Source organism: Macaca mulatta, chromosome 2 (genome assembly GCF_049350105.2).
Source record: "Macaca mulatta isolate MMU2019108-1 chromosome 2, T2T-MMU8v2.0, whole genome shotgun sequence".
NCBI lineage: Eukaryota > Metazoa > Chordata > Mammalia > Primates > Cercopithecidae > Macaca > Macaca mulatta.
In genome coordinates, this window is record NC_133407.1 from 34,249,080 (window position 1) to 34,271,113 (window position 22,034).

Consider the following 22,034-nt stretch of genomic DNA (forward strand, 5'->3'; position numbering starts at 1 on the left):
CTATTCTGTTTTATTGATCTTTTTTTTTTTTCCTCCCCAATACTATACTGTCTTAATTACTGTACTTTATAGAAAGTCTTCACATCAGGTAGTATCAGTCCCCCAACATTGTTGTTCTCCTTCAAATGACCTAATATAGGTCTTTTGCCTTTCCATACAAATTTTAGAATCTGTTTATCAATGTCTACAAAATAACTTCCTGGGATTTTGATTGGGGTTACATTGCATCTATTGATCAATTTGGAAAGAATCCATATCTTGACAATATTGAGTCTACCCATCCATGAACATGGATTATTTTTCCATTTATTTAGTTCCTCTTTGATTTTTTTTTCATTACAGTTGTGTAGTTTTCCTCATATAGATCTTGTACCTATTTTATTAGATTTATACCTAAGTGTTTCATTTTTGGGGTACTAATGTAAGTATATTTTAATTTTAATGTCAAATTCTTCGTGTTCATTGCTGGTATATATGAAAGCAATTGATTTTTGTGTATCAATCTTGTATTCTGAAACATTGCTATAATTACTTCTTAATTCCAGGAGGTTTTCTTAATTGATTCTTTTGGATTTTCTACTTAGATGATCGTATCATCTGTGAACAGAGAGAGTCTGTTTTTTCTTTTCCCATCTCTATACCTTTTGTACTTCTTTTTCTTGTTTTACTTAATTAGCTAGGACTTTCAGTATAATGTTGAAAATAAATGATTAGAGGGGACATTTTTCCCTTGTTCCTGATATCAGGAGAAAAACTTCAGGGTTCTCATTGTACAGTGTGATGTTAGCTGTAGGTTTCTTGTAAATATTCCCTATTGCCAGTTTATCAGAGTTATTGTCATGAATGGGTATTGGATTTTGTCAATTGCTTTTTCTGCATCTATTGATATTTTCATGTGATTTTTCTTCTTTATTCTGTTGATGTGATTGATTACATTAATTGACTTTCAAATGTTAAAGCAGCTTTGCATACCTAGTATAAATCCCACTTGGTTGTGGTGTATAATATGTGTATTTTTTAGACGGCATCTCGCTCTGTCATCCAGGCTGGAGTGCAGTGGGGTGATCTCAGCTCACTGCTGCCTCTGTCTCCCAGGTTCAAGCGATTCTCCTACCTCAGCCTCATAAGTAGCTGGGATTACAGACACCTGCCACCACACCCAGCTAACTTTTGTATTTTTAGTAGAGATGGAGTTTCACCATGTTGGCCAGGCTGGTTTCAAACTCCTGACCTCGGGTGATCCGCCCACCTCGGCCTCCCAAAGTGCTTGGACCACAGGAATGAGCTACCACACCTGGCCTACAATGTTGGATTTGATTTGCTAATATTTCATTGAGGATTTTTGCGTCTACATTCATCAGAGATACTGGTTTTTAGTTTTCTTTTCTTGTAATGTCTTTGTTTGGTTTTAATATTGGGATGATGCTGACATCTTAAAATGAGTTAGGGAGTATTTCCTCTGCTTTTATTTTCTGAAAGAGATTATAGATATTTGGTGTAATTTCTTCCTTAAATATTTGGTAGAATTTGCCAGTGAACCCATCTGGGCCTGGTGTTTTTTATTTGGAAACTTATTAATTATTGATTGAATTTATTTAATGAAGATGGGCCTATTCAATTGCCTGCTTCTCGTGTGGTTTTTGGCAGCTTGTGTCTTTGAAGGAATTGGTTCTATAATCTATGTTATCAAATTTGTGGTTATAGATTGTTAATAGTGTTGCTTTTTTATTCTTTTAATGTCCACGGGAATCTGTAGTGACACCCTCTCTTTCATTTTTGATTTTAATAGTTTTTGTCTTCTATCTTTTTGTTTTAGTGAGGCTGGCTAGAGGCTGGTTGATGTATTGATCTTTTCAAAGAACCAGCTTTTATTTTTATTGATATTCTTTATTGGTTTCATGTTTTCAATTTTATTATTTCTGCTATAGTATTTCTCCTTACTTTGGATTTAATTTGCTTTTCTTTTCTAGTTTTCTATGGTGGAAGCTTAGATAACTGATTTTAGATCTTCCTTTTTTTTCTAATATATACATTAAATGCTATACATTTCCCTCTAAGCACTGCTTTTGCTATATCGCACAAATTTTGATAAAGTGTGTTTTCGTTTTCATTTAGTTCAAAATATTTTAAAATTTCTCTTGAGATTTCTTCTTCATTGTTTAGAAGTGTGTGGTTTTATATTTACATATTTTGTGATTTTCCAGTTTTCTTTCTGTTATTAATTTCTAGTTTGATTCCATTTTGATGTGAGAGCAGAAATGGTATGATTTCTCTTTTTTCAAATTTGTTAATGTTTTATGGCCTAGAATGACTTTCATTTTCTTTTTGAATAATTCTCAGGCAATTTTTCTCATTTTTATGTGAGCTCAACTGTGCATATATGAAGATATTTGTATACTTTATTCAGCATTTTAGTTTTTTATGTAAAGATTTTCAAGTTTTCTAGTTCTTCATAATGCCATAAAATAAAGGTCTTAACTGACATAATTTACAGTACTGGCTTGTAGTCATATTTAATAAATGTTACCTATTCTTAAATGTCATCAACAACATTATTATTTCACAAGTATACAAAACTTGGACATTTGGGTAATAATAGATTACAAACTGGTCTATCAATTGAGGATATGGTTACTGGATATAGTACTATGTAGGTTATGCTACAAAAACATAATAAAATATAGCCTACTGAAATAGTTGAAAGCATATCACCTTTCTCCAAACCACATGTTCCCCACCCTTTAAAATCTTTATTTTAAAACTTTTGTTTCCTCAAACAGGGAAACTGGAAAGTGTTGTGACTTTGTAGCTTTTAAACATTGAAAGATATATCTATGGGAGTATATATTTATGTATAAATCACATGCAACAATATATATTATTTACATGGGGATTTAAAAATTTTATATTCTGCATGAAGTTGTGTATCTTTTTTGTCTTTTGTAGGAGGATACTTCATCGAGACTTAAAGTCAAAGAATATATTTCTGAAAAATAATCTACTTAAAATTGGTAAGATTTTAAAAAGTATGAATTCCAAAAACACGGAACAGTATATTCTAGATATTATCATATCAAATTTAAGTAAATGGTACATGGAAGTGTTAGAGTAATAATTGGTTTATTTAAATTTCTCAAATGTTTAAGTATGTGTGCTGCTGAAATGAACACTAAATTTCCCAGGTTTCTTACCTGATGGGCCCAACAAAACCTAATTATTTTGTTTCTGAGTATTGATATAAATTGAGGTATACACATTTACCACATATTTGATAGATTTTCAAATATACTCTGAGTTCCCTGTGTCATGCCAGGCACTTTACAAGTTATTAGAGTCATTTTACTGGTTTGATGAGTGACTACAGGTTTCTCATTTATATTATTTCATCACAAGCAATAAGCGGTTATAGATAATTAAAATGTTGATATAATGGCTTTGTTAACCTTTAGTTCTTCAGAACTGTACCTCTCCTCATACCAGCTACTGGATCATCTAATCATCATATAGGGTGTTCTTGGGGAAGGAAGGAATAAAAGCGTGCAACTAGTTAGGCAAGTATAAAAAAGCTGATAGATTGAAATTTTTATAGTCATGTTCTTAAATAGTCTCAGATCTTTTCTTTAAAACTCTCCTTTATTGTAAATTTAAGAACAAATTCTTCCCCCCTCAGGTGACTTGTATATCATCTTATTTAGCTTTTCCAAAATCATTCTGTTTGCCATTATTCAGACTTGAAATAGCTTTTTATATCAAATTGTCTAGTTTCCCATAATTCCAGAAGTAAAGAATTTTAGCTTACATAATTCACTTTCCTGGCTTAAAGTCTTCCTTCTCCTATAAAACTTACGTTTTTAAAGCTATTTACCAGCGTTGTGTAATTTAAGATATATTACTTCTCTTTCCTGTTAAAATGCTATGAACCATTGCATAATAAAATGGTCAAATTAGGCACTCATTCAGTTGTTAATTTCCAGAGCTAATTTTCTGTTGGCGTAAAGTATTCATGAAAATTAATTATTTTTTCAAGGAGATTTTGGAGTTTCTCGACTCCTAATGGGATCCTGTGACCTGGCTACAACGTTAACTGGAACTCCCCATTATATGAGTCCTGAGGCTTTGAAACACCAAGGCTATGACACAAAGTCGGACATCTGGTGAGTGGGCTAGTGGGCTAGACTCTTCATCTGCTGTCCTAAAAGAATGGTACATTTTGTCTCTCAGCTCCTTTGCTTGCTGCATACATTCACTTTATCCCTTTGACGTGAATATTTCTGTGACCAGAGTAAAAGAAGGTCTTTTGCATTTAGAGCTTGATATATTTCATTAAACTAGTTTCAAAAATTCTCTTTATTCATTGATTAATTGATTGGTTTTGGATTTTTAGTTCCTGAATCACAAGGGAAAGTTCTTAATGTACCATAAGCATTAAATTTTAATACATTTCTGTTAACCTATTAAATAAAGTATTTGTAACCCTAAGTACTGTGCTTATTCTATTTTAAGGTTAACTTCGATCTCTGTGGGGAATGTACAGATTTTCTATATATTTTTTCTTTTTGTTACTTTTAAGAATTTTACTAAAGATACTGGCTTTAAGGACAAACTAATTTTTTTTTTTTTTTTCTTTTTGGGTTGCCTCTTGGGTTGAAGCAATTCTCCTGCCTCAGCCTCCCGAGTAGCTGGGACTACAGGCTCCTGCCACCATGGCTGGCTAATTTTTTTGTATTTTTAGTAGAAATGGGGTTTCACTGTGTTAGCCAGGATGGTCTCGATCTCCTGACGTCGTGATCTGCCCGCCTCAGCCTCCCAAAATGCTGGGATTACAGGTGTGAGCGACCGCGCCTGGACTAGGATAAACTAAATTTTAAAATTTCTGAATTTTCAGTGATAGATACATCTGCGATGTCTGAGTTTCTCTGAGCTCTTATATCAAAGTAATTTCTCCTTCCTTGTTGTGGAACTAGGTGAAATCTCATTGCAGAAGCCATGTGGAAAACTGTGTTCAATATGTTCTAGTGTAAACAATAGGTCCTATTTCTTTTCCTCTGAAGAGGAATCTTAATATATACTTTTCTGCTTGTTAAGGACTGAAAGAACAATCTAGCTGAGGGCTAGTTAATTAAGTAAATAATTATTGTATACAAATCAACATAAATAGTTCTGAGCTTTCAAAGATAAGCAGTGCAAAAGATGTGCTCACTTCACTCTTCTAAAGAAGACAAAGTAGAAAATTATGTTTTCTCTGGTTAGGGAAGTGAACCACAGCAGGGGATATTGCTTAGGATTTTCACAAGGGTCGTTATCTGTTCCTTGTTCTCGTGCCTACCAAATGGGAGAGAACATTGTCAAGATTAGGTCTGGGTATGGCAGTTCCCCACAAATCCTGTCCTTTCAATTCAGTCTTGCAATTGTTCATTTCTAAATTATTGACAGGTTTTGTTTTTTTTTTTAATCATTGGCTTACTTCTGCCCTGGAGGTCTTTTCCAATTCACCTATCATCTTCTCTCTTCTTTCCTTCTAACCCGCTTAACTACCACATCCAAAAGAAAAGGAAAACCCAAACCAAACAGAACCAAACATCACAAAGGTATTTTTAGAGGAATAACTAATGAGTTCCTTTAAATTTTGCTTTATTGAACATCTGCTCTTTGCCCAGAACTAGGTAACATCCCTTAGGTATAAAGCAAAAGTGATAGGATTCCTACCTATCAGGAGAAATCTTGCTGCTTTTGGAGTCCCTTTCTCTAGTTTGAGAAATCAATTTCGGGCTTTGCTTCAGATTGAATTTCAATTATGTACCTATATATCTCTTTACATTTAATTTTTAAAATTAATATTATAGACATTTTTAAATAGACTCAAATATGTATCTTTATAGTTTAAGGTTATATGGTATCTCAGGAAGATATTATGTTATGTCATCTGAATTAAGAGTAAATTAATTTACAAAGCCTATCATTTAAGTTTTTGGAATTATATGTAACAAACCTGGCTCCTTTTGACAGGCATCTGTATCTGCTTTCCAGATCAGATGAATGTCTCCTAGAAGGCGAAAGCAGCAGAACCCACGGAGAGGAAAGGAAAGCATAGAGTATTTGTGTCAGTTATGTCAGTGCTATTTCTTTTTAAAAAAACTGCTCCTACTATTACTATTACTATAATGGAGAATTATGGGATATCAGACAGTATTGCTGTAGTTTAGGATTACAAAAATGTCTAACTAAAGAAAAAAAAAAAACCAACCAAAACCTCCAATATATAACAAATGCAGAAGGATTTTAATGTGTTTCTCTGAGCTTTAGGTTAGCCCTCCTTGCAGAGATTATTAACTTTTCAGCAAGTACAAGCTTAGGATTCATCATCATCCTGACCCCAAATAACCACCTTATTATGGATTTAGTAATTACCTTGGTTGTATCAGAATCAAAGTGGGCTTATCTGGTAATGAAATTTCTATTGCCAAACCTAAAATGGGAAGAATAAGATATCTATTAATTATAGTGGCAGATACATACATGTGATGAGTAATCTTTAGTAGACACTCTTAGAAAAATTAGATTGAATGAGGTCGAGAACCTATCTCTGAATCTCAGTGTGTAGCATCTGTTTATTGTGGATTTTTTTTTAGGATTGGAAACACTTATGAATAATTGACAAGTGTTTTATTTTAGCACTAATAGCTGTTCATATTATATTTATAATGCTTAAAGGAGAATTTGCTTAAAGGAGAATTGGCCTAATACTAATTATGTTTTCATCTGTTAATGTTTGCCCATATGTAACATTATCTTCGTTCTGAAATCTGTTAAACTTTTCCGACTTCATTTATTTATAGCATTCAGTACAGGAAGTCCTTCTCCTAAAAGTGGGTTAGGTTCCAAAAGTGCATAAAGTGATTTGCAAAGTTTGGATAGTTAGGTTTACTGAGGACAATGCCTTGATCACAGCTGATTTGTATAAGCAATTGTTGAATACTCTTATACCCACAGGAGAAATACAAATATGAGTTGGGTTCCTAGGCCAGCTCATTAAATTGATTTAAACTATGAATGTTAGAGTATGTTATTTTGGTAGGAGAAACAAATAAAGGGCAATATTATTTGAATAATGGTACTGCAATTAAACAGAAAGAAAACAGTATTTCACTGTTGATCTTGTGTACTTTGTTGTGAGAAGCCAACCAGACGGCTCTTTGATCTTGTAGCCCCCATATTCTTTGGGTGATTTAAGTAAAGGAACAGTGGTGGGAATAGTGGCAACATCCAGAGTGTACTGTGAAGCTCCCAGGGTTTTTCTCGGAGATTTGGTGTGGAAGTTGGTTGGGTAGGGGACAGAGAAGGAGTCTAGTTCATGCCCAACATTGGACTCAGGCTCTCGTGATCTTGGGGCCAAAGTATCAGACAAGGATTAGCTATGGGTAGAAGAAAACAGAGAAGAACCAGCACCTGCCTGACCTGCCAGGACCAAGAAAGTATTCTCACAGAAGAACATTTCCAGGGTGGTCAGGGAAGGGATGGGGACAACAGCCTATTTTTTTTTGAGAAATACAGTCCAACTTGGCAGCATTTCCTGTAACTAAAATGGGGCCATCTAGTAGCTGGCAGCCAACAGCTTCATCAGCTCCCTCTTAGTGAAGAAAGCTCTGGAGCAAAAGAATTCATTTTTTTTTCATTGCCCGTGGCCTGGGAAGTTCTTATATGGGTTCAGAAGGAAGCTATTGACTAGGGAGTGATTTCCTAGGGAATAAGCACTGGTGTCAGTTTTTTCATCCAATAGGAGCTTAGGTAAGAAAACATTGCAGTCAGGTGAAGTATATTTGAGCATTAATATATTTTTTTCAATGACTAGAATGAAATGGTTGATACAAACTCTGCAGATAGTACTAATTTGGCCTGATGAATTTTAAAAAGGTTAATAATATAGCTAATAAATCCTTGTTAAATTGATATTGATAGAGGAATGACAGTACAAGATGGCTGAATAAGGACTCCACTGATCATGGCCCTCCCCAGGAACACCAGGTTTTAAAAAAATTTAAATTTTTAATTCTTGTGGGTACACAGTAGATGTATATATTTATGGGGTACATGAAATATTTTGATATAGGCATGCAATTCAGAATAATCACATCATGGAAAATGTGGTATCCTTCCCCTCAAGCATTTATCCTTTGAGGAAGACCAAGTTTTACAACTGTCTACACAAAGGAATCACCTTCATAAGAACCAAAAACCAGGTAACAGCTCAGCCACAGTTGTGTAGAGGACCAAGGGAGATCTTGGAGTCTCTGACTCCATGTCTTAGGTCTTGGATAGCATTTCTGGACCTTCCCTGGGCCAGAGGGGAACCGGTGCCCTGAGGGATAAGTTCCAGGCCTGGTGGTATTCACCACAAGCTGAAGGAAGAGTCCTTAGGCCTTAATTGAGCATCAGTGGTAGCCTGGGAATATTCCCTATAGGCCTGTAGTGGTGGTGGCCATGGAGTGAAGCTCCTCTGCACATAGAAAGGGGAGGGAAGAATGGGAAGGACTGTGTCATGTGGCTTGAGTGCCAGCACAGCCACAGTAGAATAGAACACCATGCAGATTTCTAAGGTTTTTAACTCTAGTCCCTGGCTCTGGGAGAGCATCTCTGGACCTGCCCAGGACCTAGGAAACTCACATCCCTCAAGGGAAGGACACAGACCTGGCTGGCTTCATCATCTGCTGATTGTAGAGCCCCAGGGCCTTGAGTGAACATAGGTAATAGGAAATGGTTACAGGGTGTCATGCTGGCTTCAGGTCTGAGCCAGCACAGTCCCGGTAGTGGTGACCAAAGGAGTGCTTGTGTCACCCCACCTTCAGTTCCAGGCAACTCAATACAGAGACTCCATTTGTTTGGGAGAAAGTAAGCAAAGAGAACAAGAGTCTTTGCCTTGTAATCCAAAGAATTATTCTGCATGTTATCTAAGACCACCAAGTTGTGGTACCCCTACAAGTCTGTAAGAACTACAGTGTTACTGGGCTTGGGGTAGCCCCAATGCAAATGTAGCTTAGATCACAACACCCAAGTATTTTCAAATACCTGGAAAGCCTTCCTAAGAAGGATGGGTACAAACAAGCCCAGACGGTGAATACTACAATAAATACCTAACTCTTCAATGCCCAGGCACTGATGAACATTTACAAGTGTCAAGACCAACCAGGAAAACATGACTTTACCTAACAAACTAAATAAAGCACTAGGCACCAATCCTGGAGAAACAGAGAAATGCAACCTTTCAGACAGATAATTCAAAATAGCTGTTTTGAGGAAACTCAACAAAATTCAAGATAACACAGTGAAGGAATTCAGAATTCTATCAGATAAATTTAACAAAGAGAGTGAAATAATTAAAAAGAATCAAGCAGAAGTTCTGGACTTGAGAAATCAATTAACTGGAGAATGCATCAGCATATCTTAATAGCATAATTGATCAAGTAGAAGAAAGAATTAGTAAGCTTGAAGACAGGATATTGGAAAATATACAGAGCTCTGAGATAAGAGAAAAAAGAAAAAAAAAAAGAATGAAGCCCACCTACAAGATCTGGAAAGTAGCTTCAAAAGGCAAGTCTAAGAGTTACTGGCCTTAAAGAGGAAGTGGAGAAAGAAATAAGGAGTAAGAAGTTTATTAAAAGGAATAATAACAGAGAACTTCCTGAATCTAGAAAAAGATATTAATATATAAGTATAAGAAGGTTATAGAAGACCAAGGAGATTTAAGTCATTAATAAATGATGTGACAAATTTATATACTCTTGTTTTGTTAATTCTGTGGGAGAATTGGAGAGGGAGGCTTAGCTCAGAATTTTCTTTCATTCCTCTTACTAAAAGAAAAATTTACTTGTGTTAACAAGTTCTTATTTCAAACATGCAAATTTATTTGGCAAGTATTAAATCTTATCACCATTCTTCATTGTTTAAGTTGCTTTTTAACTGGAGACAGGAGAATTTGCTTAAAGGAGAATTGGCCTAATACTAATTATGTTTTCATCTGTTAATGTTTGCCCATATGTAACATTATCTTCGTTCTGAAATCTGTTAAACTTTTCCGGCTTCATTTATTTATAGCATTCAGTACAGGAAGTCCTTCTCCTAAAAGTGGGTTAGGTTCTTGGAATCCCTAGTTGAGACTAGTCTTTCTATAGGAAGTCAAACTGGGGTTGAATCTTTCAAATTCCAGGATTGGGCACTTTGTAGCAGGGAACATCAGGGGCGAGGAAAGAGTATAGCCTTGAGAGCCTGGGCAGGCCTGGATTTCTGAGGAAAGAGACCTCTTTGAATGGGAGCATAAGGTAAAATGTCCCATTATCCATAGGGGCATGTGGCAGATTGTATTTTCCAAAAATGGCCATCATAACATATCACTTCTCATATGTTCTTTTTATAATGTGATATTGACACACTCTTATTGAGAGTTGGGGTCTGTGTTCCCTCACCTTTAATTTGGGTAAGGCTGTGATTATGGCAAAATTGATGCTATGTGACTTCTGAATCTAGATAATAAAAACAACATAGATTTTGCTTGGTTCTCTTGAAATTCTTGTTCTTGGAACCCAACTACTCTGTTGTGAGGAAGCCTGAGTGGCACATTGAGAGGCCAACATGGAGAGGGCCACATTGAGAGGAACCAAGGCCTTTGATCTTTACTCCCATTGAGCTTCCAGCTGATAGCCAGCATCAATTGGCCAGTCATGTGCGTGAGCCATCTTGGAAGTGGATCCTTAAGCCTCAGTTGAGCATCACCAGCAGATGCTGTGGGGAGCAGATTCAAGGCTTCCCTGTCAGTCTCTGACCAAAAAGATTCATGATCAGAATGACTGATTATTGTTGTTTTAAGGTACTAAGGTTTGGGGTGGTTTTTTATGCAGCAGTGGTGACTGGAGCAGGATTTCATCAGGAGAGCAGCAGGCAGGAATTGAGAAGTAGCCTCTAATCTAGGCCTCCATATGACAATCTGGCAGTGTTCATTTTCTTTATGTCAAAAGGCTCAATAAATTGCTTAAGAGAAGAAGCTTGTGCCAGGAGAGCAATCTGGCACTCTACTTGCTGGTCTGTTTGGTGGGTAGAACCCAAGAACCTGGACCACAGCTGAGAACTTCCAGACCAGCAACTTTTCCATGTGCCTCAGAACTCTTCTTTCACTCCTCCTGACCTTGCCTTCTTTCTCCCAACCCCTACCCCAACGTCAGCCCCAGCACTGGACCATCTGACTCCAGCCTTATCTTTCTGTCACTCCCATGATTCAGTGGTATGCTGGAGCTCATACCAGCTCATAAGACCCACTTATCCACAATTCTTCTCAAGTCAGTGTTCACTGATGTCACATTAGTAACTTGAAAACAACCATGGTATTTATACCATGGAAATTCGTAAATTAGGGCTTCTCCTCCTACCTCAGAAAGGCAGTGTACCAGAACAGCTCATACATTTAGCCTTACTCTTTCTTGCCCCTAGGGTAGTATTTGCAGAAAGGAAGAGACGTGAAGACATGAGGGTTTCTGTCCTCAAAGGAATGATAAACATATAAACAAATTCTGTATACTGTTGTAGTACAATACATGTTCTGATGTATAAAGTGGAGAGTGATTGACAGCTGGGGATGGGGTAGAGAGCATCAGCTACAGTCTTAGAGAGTGCATGATTCCTGCTCAGGATGGGGAAACCATGGATAAGAGTTTGGCAAATGTATTTCATGTAAAAAGACCCAATGTCAATGACCAAAAATGAGGGGTGCCCACTGGGAGAAGAGGGAGGGAACTGTGTAGGGAAAGTGGCTGGCCAGAAGAACCATTTGCCCAGGGCCTTCTCATTCACAAAGGGCCTCAAATGTGTGTGTTTAAAGTTATCTCCAAATGAGGTGGTATATGTTAAAGGTGTTTGTTTAATGCCAAAATTTCAGATATGCCACCAATTTTGAAACTTTTATTGTGGTATTTATTCATTTAAAAAATATACTGGGAATTTAAAAGTAGTTACAAATGACTTGGACCTTCTCTGACTCCTGAAAGACTCTGAGAAAAGGTATGAAAGGACATGGAAGCGTGAGAAAGCTCAGGGTCTTCTGATTAGCTGTAGGACAAAGTGTGTGTGTGGCAAGGAGGGGAGTGTTGGTACATTTGACTGAAGGGCGGGCAGGGGTCAGATGGTGAATGACCCATGTAATTATGATAAGAAGCTTGTACTCTTCTGGAGTATGAGAAACTGCTAAAGGCTGTTAAGCAGAGGAATGATGTATCAGTCAGCTTTGCTGCTCTAACAAAGAACTCCAAAAAACTCTCAGTTACTTCGTATATTTTTTTTTGGCATTACATGAGGACTGCAGATTAACTGAGTTTCTATTCCAAGGTGCAGCCTGCTCTGATCCATGGTTTTCCCAGTTCCAGGACACAGGTTATGCTCTGAGCTAACATGGACAATACAGTGCTAGAGAGAGAGCATATGTCTGCCTTTAGATCCTCCACTCAGTTAGTTGTGACACACTTCGTATCCACCCATATTCTGTTGACTGAAGCAAGTCCTATGCCAAGTCCCCCCATGGGGGAAGGGAAAAAGAATATTTGCAGAGTGCAATCAATCTACCAGGGGAGTCAGTCTTACTATGATGCCAGCTGGGCTATAGAAAACTGACAGGAGGGAGAAGATTGGTGAAGATCAAAGGAGGAAGATAGGTAGGTCTTCTATTAACCTGGCATGTTCTACTACTTTTGATGTTCTGTCCATCATAAAAGAGCCTCCAGAGATGATATAAAATTATTAAAGTAGTTGGAACATAGCAATTTGGTCAAAGTATGAAGCAGTTGATGCCCCATGGGCAGTGCTGGCTGTTGCCATATTCGGTCTTGATGGAGTGGCTGAGTGAATAACCGTTGGTAATGTAAGGATGCTTTGATCATTGTTTCCATTGCCAACCTACCTCCCTACCCCAACTCCGATCACTGTCCACATCCTTTCCCAAGCTGTATGGTTTGCATAGAATCTATAACTGTGACCTCAAGAACAGCTAAAGATGCAAAGAAGCTTCGACTTTTGGTCAGTTTTTCTCTTCTGCCACCCTGTGGTCTCCTTGTCCTCCTCACTCACTGGTTTTAATCTTTTTCCTCCATTAGCCACATTCTTACGGTATGGAGGACATGGGACCACTACAGAGGAGAGAGATTTGATAATCTTCCTTGAAACATTGTAAAGCTCAGTTATGGAGGAAAATAATTAGAAAGAGCTGGTATGAACAGGAGAAAATGCACCCAAACCTTGTTTTGTCTATAATTTTATGGGTCGTCTTCCCTAAAATGTGGCAGTATATTAGAATATGATAAAAGAAATGAGTTCACTTTTCTTTTTAAATATTCTTTAAAAAATTCAGCTCATCAGTCACACTAGCCACATTTTCAGTGCTCAAAAGCCAAATGTGGCTGGTGGCTATTGTTTGTGGAAATAAGAACATTTCCATGAGTTCAATAAATTCTTTTGGACAGCCCTGAACTATTTTGCTCCAGCTGCTTTAAGCCTTATCTTGGGATTTCTTGCATTCACCCTGCTTTTGGATTGGGCAGAACCCCTGCTGGGTTTAATTGCTATGCTTAGATTGGCCCACTGTGGATAGTTTGAGGTTCTTCTGTTGTCATGTCCCTGGATCACTCCGTTGCTTCCCTCTGCTTCTTCTCACAGAGATGCTGATACTATGCCAGTCATGTAGCTATGTGGTTTGTGTTCCTTCACTTGCACTGTGAGGTTCAAGGGGACATCTTATCACCTGACTTTATTATAAATTATAATAAATATTATTCATGGATTTTGAGTTTTGTTCTGTAGCTGCTCTGTTTTCATATGTGGATTCAAGAAAGATCTAAAAACTATGCTTCCACTGTATATACTGTTTCCCCCCAAATGCTTGGAATCAGTATTTTAACAAAACCCCTAAGTGATTTGCATATATGTTAAAGTTTGGGAAACACTGATAGAGGTTCTGAGATATGGTAGGTTATTCATAAACAATTGCTATATAATATTGTTTCTTACGTACTATTACTTCAAGCAGCCCAATGGTTTTCGTTATATTTATTTTCATTTCGTTATATTTTGATTGAATTCCATAGATTGAACTGATTACTCTTTTCTAGATGAATATATCAGGATGCTCCTCAATTACATCAAATAAAAACATTATCTAGAAGATCAACAAAACTTCCTAACCAACTAGAGTCATGCATTGCCCTGGGGCAGGCCTGCCTTTGCAGAGTCTGGCAGATTTTGAAGGGTAAATTTAGTTACCTTAAGACAAGACAAAGCCTGAATTACATTTGTGATTTATTGTCAATCAACCTGTGCTTCAAAAATTTTCTCAGTAGTTCCGGACAAGTTGTTCAACTTGGACAGATGGTAAGTTTATGGAGTTCAGGTGTAATTTGCTTCACAGACACCTGATCCCAGCCTTCTTTTTCATTGCTTGTATTCACTCCCTCAGGGATTTATTTGCTTACCTCTTCAAAGTTGTCTGTATTTTGGAAAAAGAAAGGAATGCAAATCGTAGACTTCTAAGTAAAATACACGTCTCACTTGTTTATTTCAGCTCTCTCCCACCCCCAATCTACTTTTGTATCAACAGACTGAAGACCTGGGAGTCAAACAAAAGAAAATTATTTTAAAAGGATGGAAGTAAAGAGTTTTAGATTATTCCTATATGGAAATGTCTGGTTGGAAACTAGAAAAAAAAAAAAAAAAACACTTGGTACATAGAAATATAGTCACCATATGTAGTTTGGTTACCTACCATATGTATTTAACAAAACCCCTAAGTGATTTGCATGTATGTTAAAGTTTGGGAAACACTGACAGGGGCTCTGAGATATGGTAGGTAACCAAAAATCTTTTACCTTTGAGTGTCAAGGTAGTTTCTGTAATCAGTTGGTCCAAGTTTCAGTTACTGGCGCCCATTCTAGGGGTAGGTACACTGGGACCACTATAGCAGGTCCGTTTCCACAAGTTACTGGCTGATAAATGAAGTCTTCTCTATGTGCTAGAGTGCAAGCAAATATTAGTCATCAAAGTGAAACAGGTAATTGCACTGCATACTGAGAGGATTTCCAAAACAGAGAGTACTGTAGACTTATATCAGAATTAACTGATTACTAAGTTAGCCTATAGATCTAATTGTTCCATAGTTTCTTTAGCCAGATAATTGCATATCTTTTTTTATTTTTATTTATTTTTAGAGATGGTCTCACTCTGTTGCCTAGGCTGGAGTGCAGTTGTGCAATCATAGCTCACTGTAACCTCAAACTCCTGGGCTCAAGTGATCCTCCCACCCCAGCCTCTGGAGTAGCTAGGAATACAGGTGTGTATTATACCATACCCAGTTAATATATTTTTATTTTTTGTAGAGATGGGGTCTTGCTATGTTGCCCAGGCTGGTCTTAAACTCCTGGCCTCAACTCATTGCCCCAGCATAGCCTCCCAAGTCACTGAGATAACAGGTGTGAGCCACTGTGCCTGGCCTACCACATCTTTTTATAACCTTAATAAATTCATCAAAGTAGAGTTACATCTCCATCAAACCAGAATTTGACTTGTTGATCAATTCACCGTTAATAGACCACTAAGCCCTTTCCTTCCAAGCAAAACCAAACTTGTCTGCCTTCCTTTTTCCACAGAAGGTCTCATTGTCTGTGTGCCCTATATTTGCCGTGGTGTGATGCCCTGCATAGTTTGTTGTCTAAGGCCCCAATGATTTTTAAAAGTGAATTAAGGTTCTATATAGAACCTGAAATTATCTTGGGAAATCAGCCCCTGCTTAAAAGGCTCTGTCAGGGCTAGCCATGTTTTCCAACTCAGGAGAGCCTTTCGTGATCCAGAATGCTCTGATTGGTGCAAGATCCAGAAGCAGGATAGCATAGAGAGTCTGTGTCTCTACAGCCAGATAGCCTGGGCTACAATCCCAGCTTTATGACCTACTCAATATGGAACCTTGAACAATTTACCTAATCTTATGGTTTTCTCATCTAAAATATGGGAATGATAATAATAGTTCCTACCTCATTAGGATTGTTGTGAGGGTAAGTCAATGAGTTAAAATATGAAAGGAACATAGAAGAGGGCCTGGCTCATAGTGAACACTATTAACATTCCAGCTATCATATTCATTATTACTATTATTATCATTATTGTTGTTACCATTTGTATTATTGGTGGAGACAATCTAATAGCTGCTTCCAAGACACTTTAAAGTGTTCTGGATCAGAGATTGTTGCTCCCATACAACCCTTCAGATATGCCCAGGCCAGGAGAGGTTGTCTAGCTTGTTCTGTTTCTAATCTTCTCCTCAAGGAGACCCTGAGCCTATGTGGGGTGAGCATAAATCGTCAGAAGAGAGTGTGTAGGTGCTGAGTGATTGCTAGCCTTCTGTTACTTGGACTTGCAAATTTGATTTCTTTTTTTCAGTTTTCAGATTATTATGTGTGTATTAGGCTATATAACAGAATGTGGTCAATGTAACTTTTTAAAAGAGAAATTTTAAAAAGTATTGGATGAGAACTAATACCAATACCAACATGAGCTGATCTGACATGGTACCTTTCTGGGCAAATTACTTCCTCTCTCTCAGCTTTGGTTTTCTCACTGATAAAACCAGAGTTTGAAATGAGCAAATGTTTATAGTCTCTTGTAACTCTACTATTCTGTATAAGAGGACATTCTTGAAGTTTGAATTATAGATTCTTCTATGGGGAAATAACTAAGTATATTGTGGCAATTCATAACGTAAATATTTTACACATTCTACATTAGTAAAAGTATTTGGTTCAACTTGATGATTATATTTTTTAAGTGATATTTAGCCCCTCTTGTTTTCCTAAGGAAACTTTTTTTTTCATAGTTTAACAAGTACTGACTTGGTATTGTCTGTCTTTTTCTTTTTAGCCATTCTGATGAGTGTGTAGCATGTAGTGGTAGGACACAATGGTTTTAATTTGCACTTTTCTGATGACTAAAAATGTTGGGCGTCTTCTCATGGCTTTTGGCCATTGAGTGTCTGTTAAGTCTTTTGCCCATTTTTCTATTGGATTCTCTCATTTTTCTTATTGATTTATAGAAGTTTTAATTAATTTTATCCATATTTTGGTAGTCTGATGAATATTTGAGTTGCAGATATTTTCTTACACTATGTGTCTTCCTTTTCACTCTCCTAATGGTGTCTTTTTATGAATAGAAGTTTGTAATTTTAATGAAGTTCATTTTGTAAGTTCATAACTTTATCACTAGTGCCTTTTGTGTCTTGTTTAAGAAATCTTTGCCTATTCCAAGATCAGGAAGATAGTCTCTTGTTTTCTTTTAAAAGCCTACTCAGTTGATTCTATCTTCTCCTGTTTTCTTTTAAAGCCGACTCAATTTGATTCTATCTTTCACAGTAACATCTATCTGTAATTGATCTGTGTATGTATGTGGCCACATGGTATGAGACAGAAATCCAAGTACATTTTTTTCTATATGAATATTCAATTGGCCCAGCATAATTTGTTGAAAAAGTCATATTTTCCTCTACCATGGAGTGCAGCTTATTTTTGCGTTAATCAAGTGATTAAATATGTGTGAATCTGTTTTTGAGCCCTCTATTTTATTTCATTGGTATATAGTTTTTTCTTCTTTGCCAATACCACACTTTCATAGGTAATATAACTTTATAATATAAGCAATATAACTTTATAATAAATCTTGATATTTGGTCATACAAACTTCTAAATTTGTTCTTGTTTAATTGCTGTGGCTATTCAGGTCCCTTTGTATTTCCATATAAATTTTAGAATCTGCTTGTCAGTTCCTGCCAAAATGTCTGCTAGGATTTTGGCTGGTATTTTGTGGGCCACTTTAAGTGTGTTTTTGTGCAAGTTTATAGAAATGAAGGGCTTTGTATTCAGCAGTCTTGCATAATTCCCTCGTTAAGTCTAACAGTTTGTCAGGTCTTTGGAATTTCTTCTGTACACAATCATGTTGACATGATTAATGACAGTCTAATGTTTTCTTTACTAATCTTTATAGATTTTTTTAAAAATTTACTTTTTCTGGCATTATCACTTTGGGCAGCACCTTCATTACAGTGTTCAATAGAAGTGATGATAGTAGACATTCTTATTTTGTTCCTAATCTCAGAAGAAAATAATAAACTTTCAATATTTCGCCAATAAGCATCATGTTTACTATATATTTTTAAGCTTCAAAAAATCAGATTAAGGAAGTTCCCTCCTATATCTGGTGTGCTAGGAGTTTTCTTCTTTTTAAAAATACAATAAGTTTTGAATTTTATAAAATGCTTTTTTGCATCAATCAAGATGGTGATATGGTTTTTCAACTTTTTTCTATAATGAGATATATATTTGTTTATTTTCATATATTAAGTCAACTCTGTATTTCTGAAATAAAATCTATGTGGTCATGATGTATTATCTTTTTAATATGTCACTGTATTCTATTTGCTAATATGTGTGTGTAAATGTGGGTTATTTGAATCAACATTCATGAAAACGTTTGCTTGTAATTTTCCTTTCATATAATATCCTTGTTATATTTTAGTATCAAACTTGTCCTAGTCTTACAAAATGAAGAGGTTGAGCAAGATTATTGTTATTTATTTCTTAAATGTTTGGAAGAATTTATCAGTAAAGCCATCTGGTCCTGGAGTTTTTCTTTGCAAGAGCTTTTTATTATTTTGTTTTATTTTTCTGTATTCAACAAATATCTCTATTGAAAAGATACAGCTAGCCACTGTTCTGTTGTTGTGCTGAAAATACATTGGTAGGCAAAAACAAAACCAAACAAATGTAGCTCCTGTTCTTACAAGGATTGCTTTATAATATTTACTTTTGAGATAGAGGGTCAGGGGATACTTCTGTTGTCTATCTCAATTATTATTATTTTAAACTTTTAGGTTCAGGGGTACATGTGTAGGTTTGTTTTATACATACATACATATATATACATATATATATATATAAATTATGTCACATGGGCTTGGTGTAGAGATTATGTCATTACCCAGGTGTTAAGCATAGTACACAATAGGCAGTTTTTTTTAATTAAAAAAATTTTTATGCATACATAATGATCGTACATGTTTATGGGGCACATGTGGTATATTGATACAAGCTTACAATGCATAATGATCAAATCTAGGTTATTGAGATATTCATTGCTTCAAACATTTATCATTTCTTTGTGTTGGGAACATTCCAAATCTTCTATTTTGAAATACATAATAAATTATTGTTAACTATATTTTTTGTGTTTAAACCTTTATTTATTTGTTTGTTTATAGTTTGTTACAGCAACTGCCTCTTTACTTTTATTTTTGAGTTCCTCAACCTCCTCCTCTCCCTCTACCCTCAAGTAGGCCCCAGTGTTTGTTGTTCCCTTCTTTGCATTCACATGTAGTCAATGTTTAGCTCCCACGTATACGTGAGAAAATGCAGTGTTTGGTTTTCTGTGCCTCTATTAGTTTGCCTCCAGGTTGATCCATGTTGCTGCAAAGGACATGATCTCATTCTTTTATATTCCATCATTTATATGTATCACATTTTCTTTATCCAGTCTACCATTGACGGGCATTGAGGTTGATTCCATATCTTTGCTATTGTGAACAATGCTGCAATGAACATATGCATGCATGTGTTTTTATAGTAGAATGATTTATATTCCTCTGGGTATATACCCACTAATGGGATTGCTGGGTCAAATGGTAATTCTGCTTTGAGTTTTATTACCTTAAATAAGAAATTATCTCTGTTTAATAGATAAAAAACTATTCCGATTATGTTTTTCTTCTTGTGTCAGTAAGTTGTGTTCTTAGAAGACTGTTAACTTTATCCATATTGTCAAATTTATTGGAAAAAACATGTTTATAATGTCATCTTAATACTTTCTAATATCTGTGGAGTCTATAGTGTTGCACCTTTTTCTATTTGTGTTATTGTTAATCTGTGTTTTTTTTCTGATTTTCTTGATCAGCCTTGCTAGAGATCTATTAAATGTATTAGTCTTCACTGACTTTGTTTCTATTGTTTATTTCTATTTCATTCATTTCTTCTCTTTTAAAATTTATTTCCTTAAACTTTCTTTGGTGTGATTTGCTGTTTTTTTAGCTTCTCAAGTTGACTTATATGATAGATTTTAAGCTTTTTTTTTTGTAATATATGCATTTAATACTTTGAATTTTGCTGTAAGCACCTTAACTGCATTCAATGTGTTGATATTTGGTATCTTCGTTAGCATTCCATTAAAACTGTTTCTAATCTCTTGTTTGACCTAAGGATTATTTAGATGTGTATTTCTTAGTTTTCAAGCAGTTGGAAATTTTATGGTTTTACAATTATCTCTTTTTCTCTATCGCTCTGTTATTCATGTCTAGCACAATTTTACTGTGATCAGGCTTTGAAGATTTCAGTCCTTAAAAACTGTTAAGGCTTGCTTTATGGCCCTGTGTAAATTGTCAATTTTGGTAAATGTTCCCTGTGCCCTTGAAAAAACATTGAATTCTGTTATTGTTGGTTGCATTTACATCAGCTTGCCAGTTATGTCAATTTTGTCATCGTGTAGATTTTTTCTATCTTGATTTATTTTTTTAATTCTGTCAGTTCTTGCTTCATACACACACACACGATGCACATGCACACACACACACACACATTATTGGGTGTATACAGATTTAGAATTGTTTTATATTCCTGGTGGTTTGCTTGTTTTATTGATCCACCATCTTAATCTTAGTCGTGTTTCTTGCCATTTTGGTGTTTGTATGGTTTTTCTATCAGCCTCTCTGTGTTCCTACATTTAAAGTTTGTTTTGTGAGCAGAATATACCTTTTATTTTTCCAGTCTGATAATTTAGTTTTTTAATTGGAATCTTTTCCCTCTTGTGTCATTTGCCTTATTTTTGTCATGAATTTTTATTCTACGTAATTTTTAAGCACCACAAGATATTGTTAATTTTATTTTGTAGAGTTAATATTCATTTATGCATATTCACAAAATTACTTTTTTGGTGCTCTTTATTTCTTCTTGTACTCATTGTTTTTGTCTGGATCATTTTTCTTCTGTTAGAAAAATTTATGTCTAGGATTTAAGAAATGCTTTCCTGCTGATAATGAAATCTCTGTTTTTGCTTGGCTAAAAACATCTTTATTTCATCTTAATTTGAAGGAATGTTTTTTCTGGGTATAGAAATCTAACCAGATGCCATTTAATAGTTTTTCAGATAGATGCAAAATTTATTGATTTTCAAATAGTTTTTGTCATTTTTAATATTTACATTGATATTGGTATTCTAGTTGATTTCATGCACTTTGTTCTAACATCTCCCCCTTCTTTCTAGCATTCTTTAATGGAAACAGTCTAGGATTTTGAAAAATAAATGCCTTAATTCAAAAGTCAGTTCTACCATTTACTACCTATATGACCTTGGCCAAGTCATTTAAGTTTTCTGAGCCAATTTTTTACCTATAAAATGGGAAAAATATTACATGGGCTCTACTTTATTTCACTGGGAAGTTATGAGGGACTGTTGAGATATTGTCAGTGCTTTGTAAAATGTAAAGTACCAATCAGCTCAGTTGGAAATTTTTAGTGTTATTATTTACTGGAACAGAAATATTCTCAGTGTATGTATCCAAAATTCTCTTACAAATGCACATTTTCATGAACACCCACAAAATAGTTCAATGATATTATTAATGTATTTATTTCTGTCTATCCTTTGTTGTATTAAGGACATTGTTAAAAGTTACATAAAATGTAACTTACACAAGGTCAATCACAAGTTTATTTCTTATCTTTCAAGTGACTAACATGAAAAGGAAAACCTGGACAGTTACATAATTCATAATGTCCATAAGATAAAAATAATTCATTATTCAGGAGAAGTGCTATTATTTCTTAATACTAAGCTCAGACAGGAATTTCTCTTTCAGTTTTTTTTTAATGATGTAGAGTTATTTAAAATATTTTCCTGCTGGTTTAGAGGTTATTGATTTGCAT

General features: G+C 35.5%; 1 protein-coding gene across 28 annotated transcripts in view; it reads left to right on the forward strand.

Annotated features, from left to right (window-relative positions):
• NEK11 (NIMA related kinase 11) overlaps positions 1-22,034 on the forward strand; it is a 310,863-nt gene that overhangs the window by 89,562 nt on the left and 199,267 nt on the right. For all 28 annotated transcript variants that reach the window (XM_077991454.1, XM_077991457.1, XM_077991458.1 and 25 more), the window contains 2 exons: positions 2,947-3,011; positions 4,028-4,154. In XM_077991454.1, coding sequence (XP_077847580.1) covers positions 2,947-3,011; positions 4,028-4,154 — 192 coding nt within the window. The remainder of the gene's footprint in view (positions 1-2,946; positions 3,012-4,027; positions 4,155-22,034) is intronic.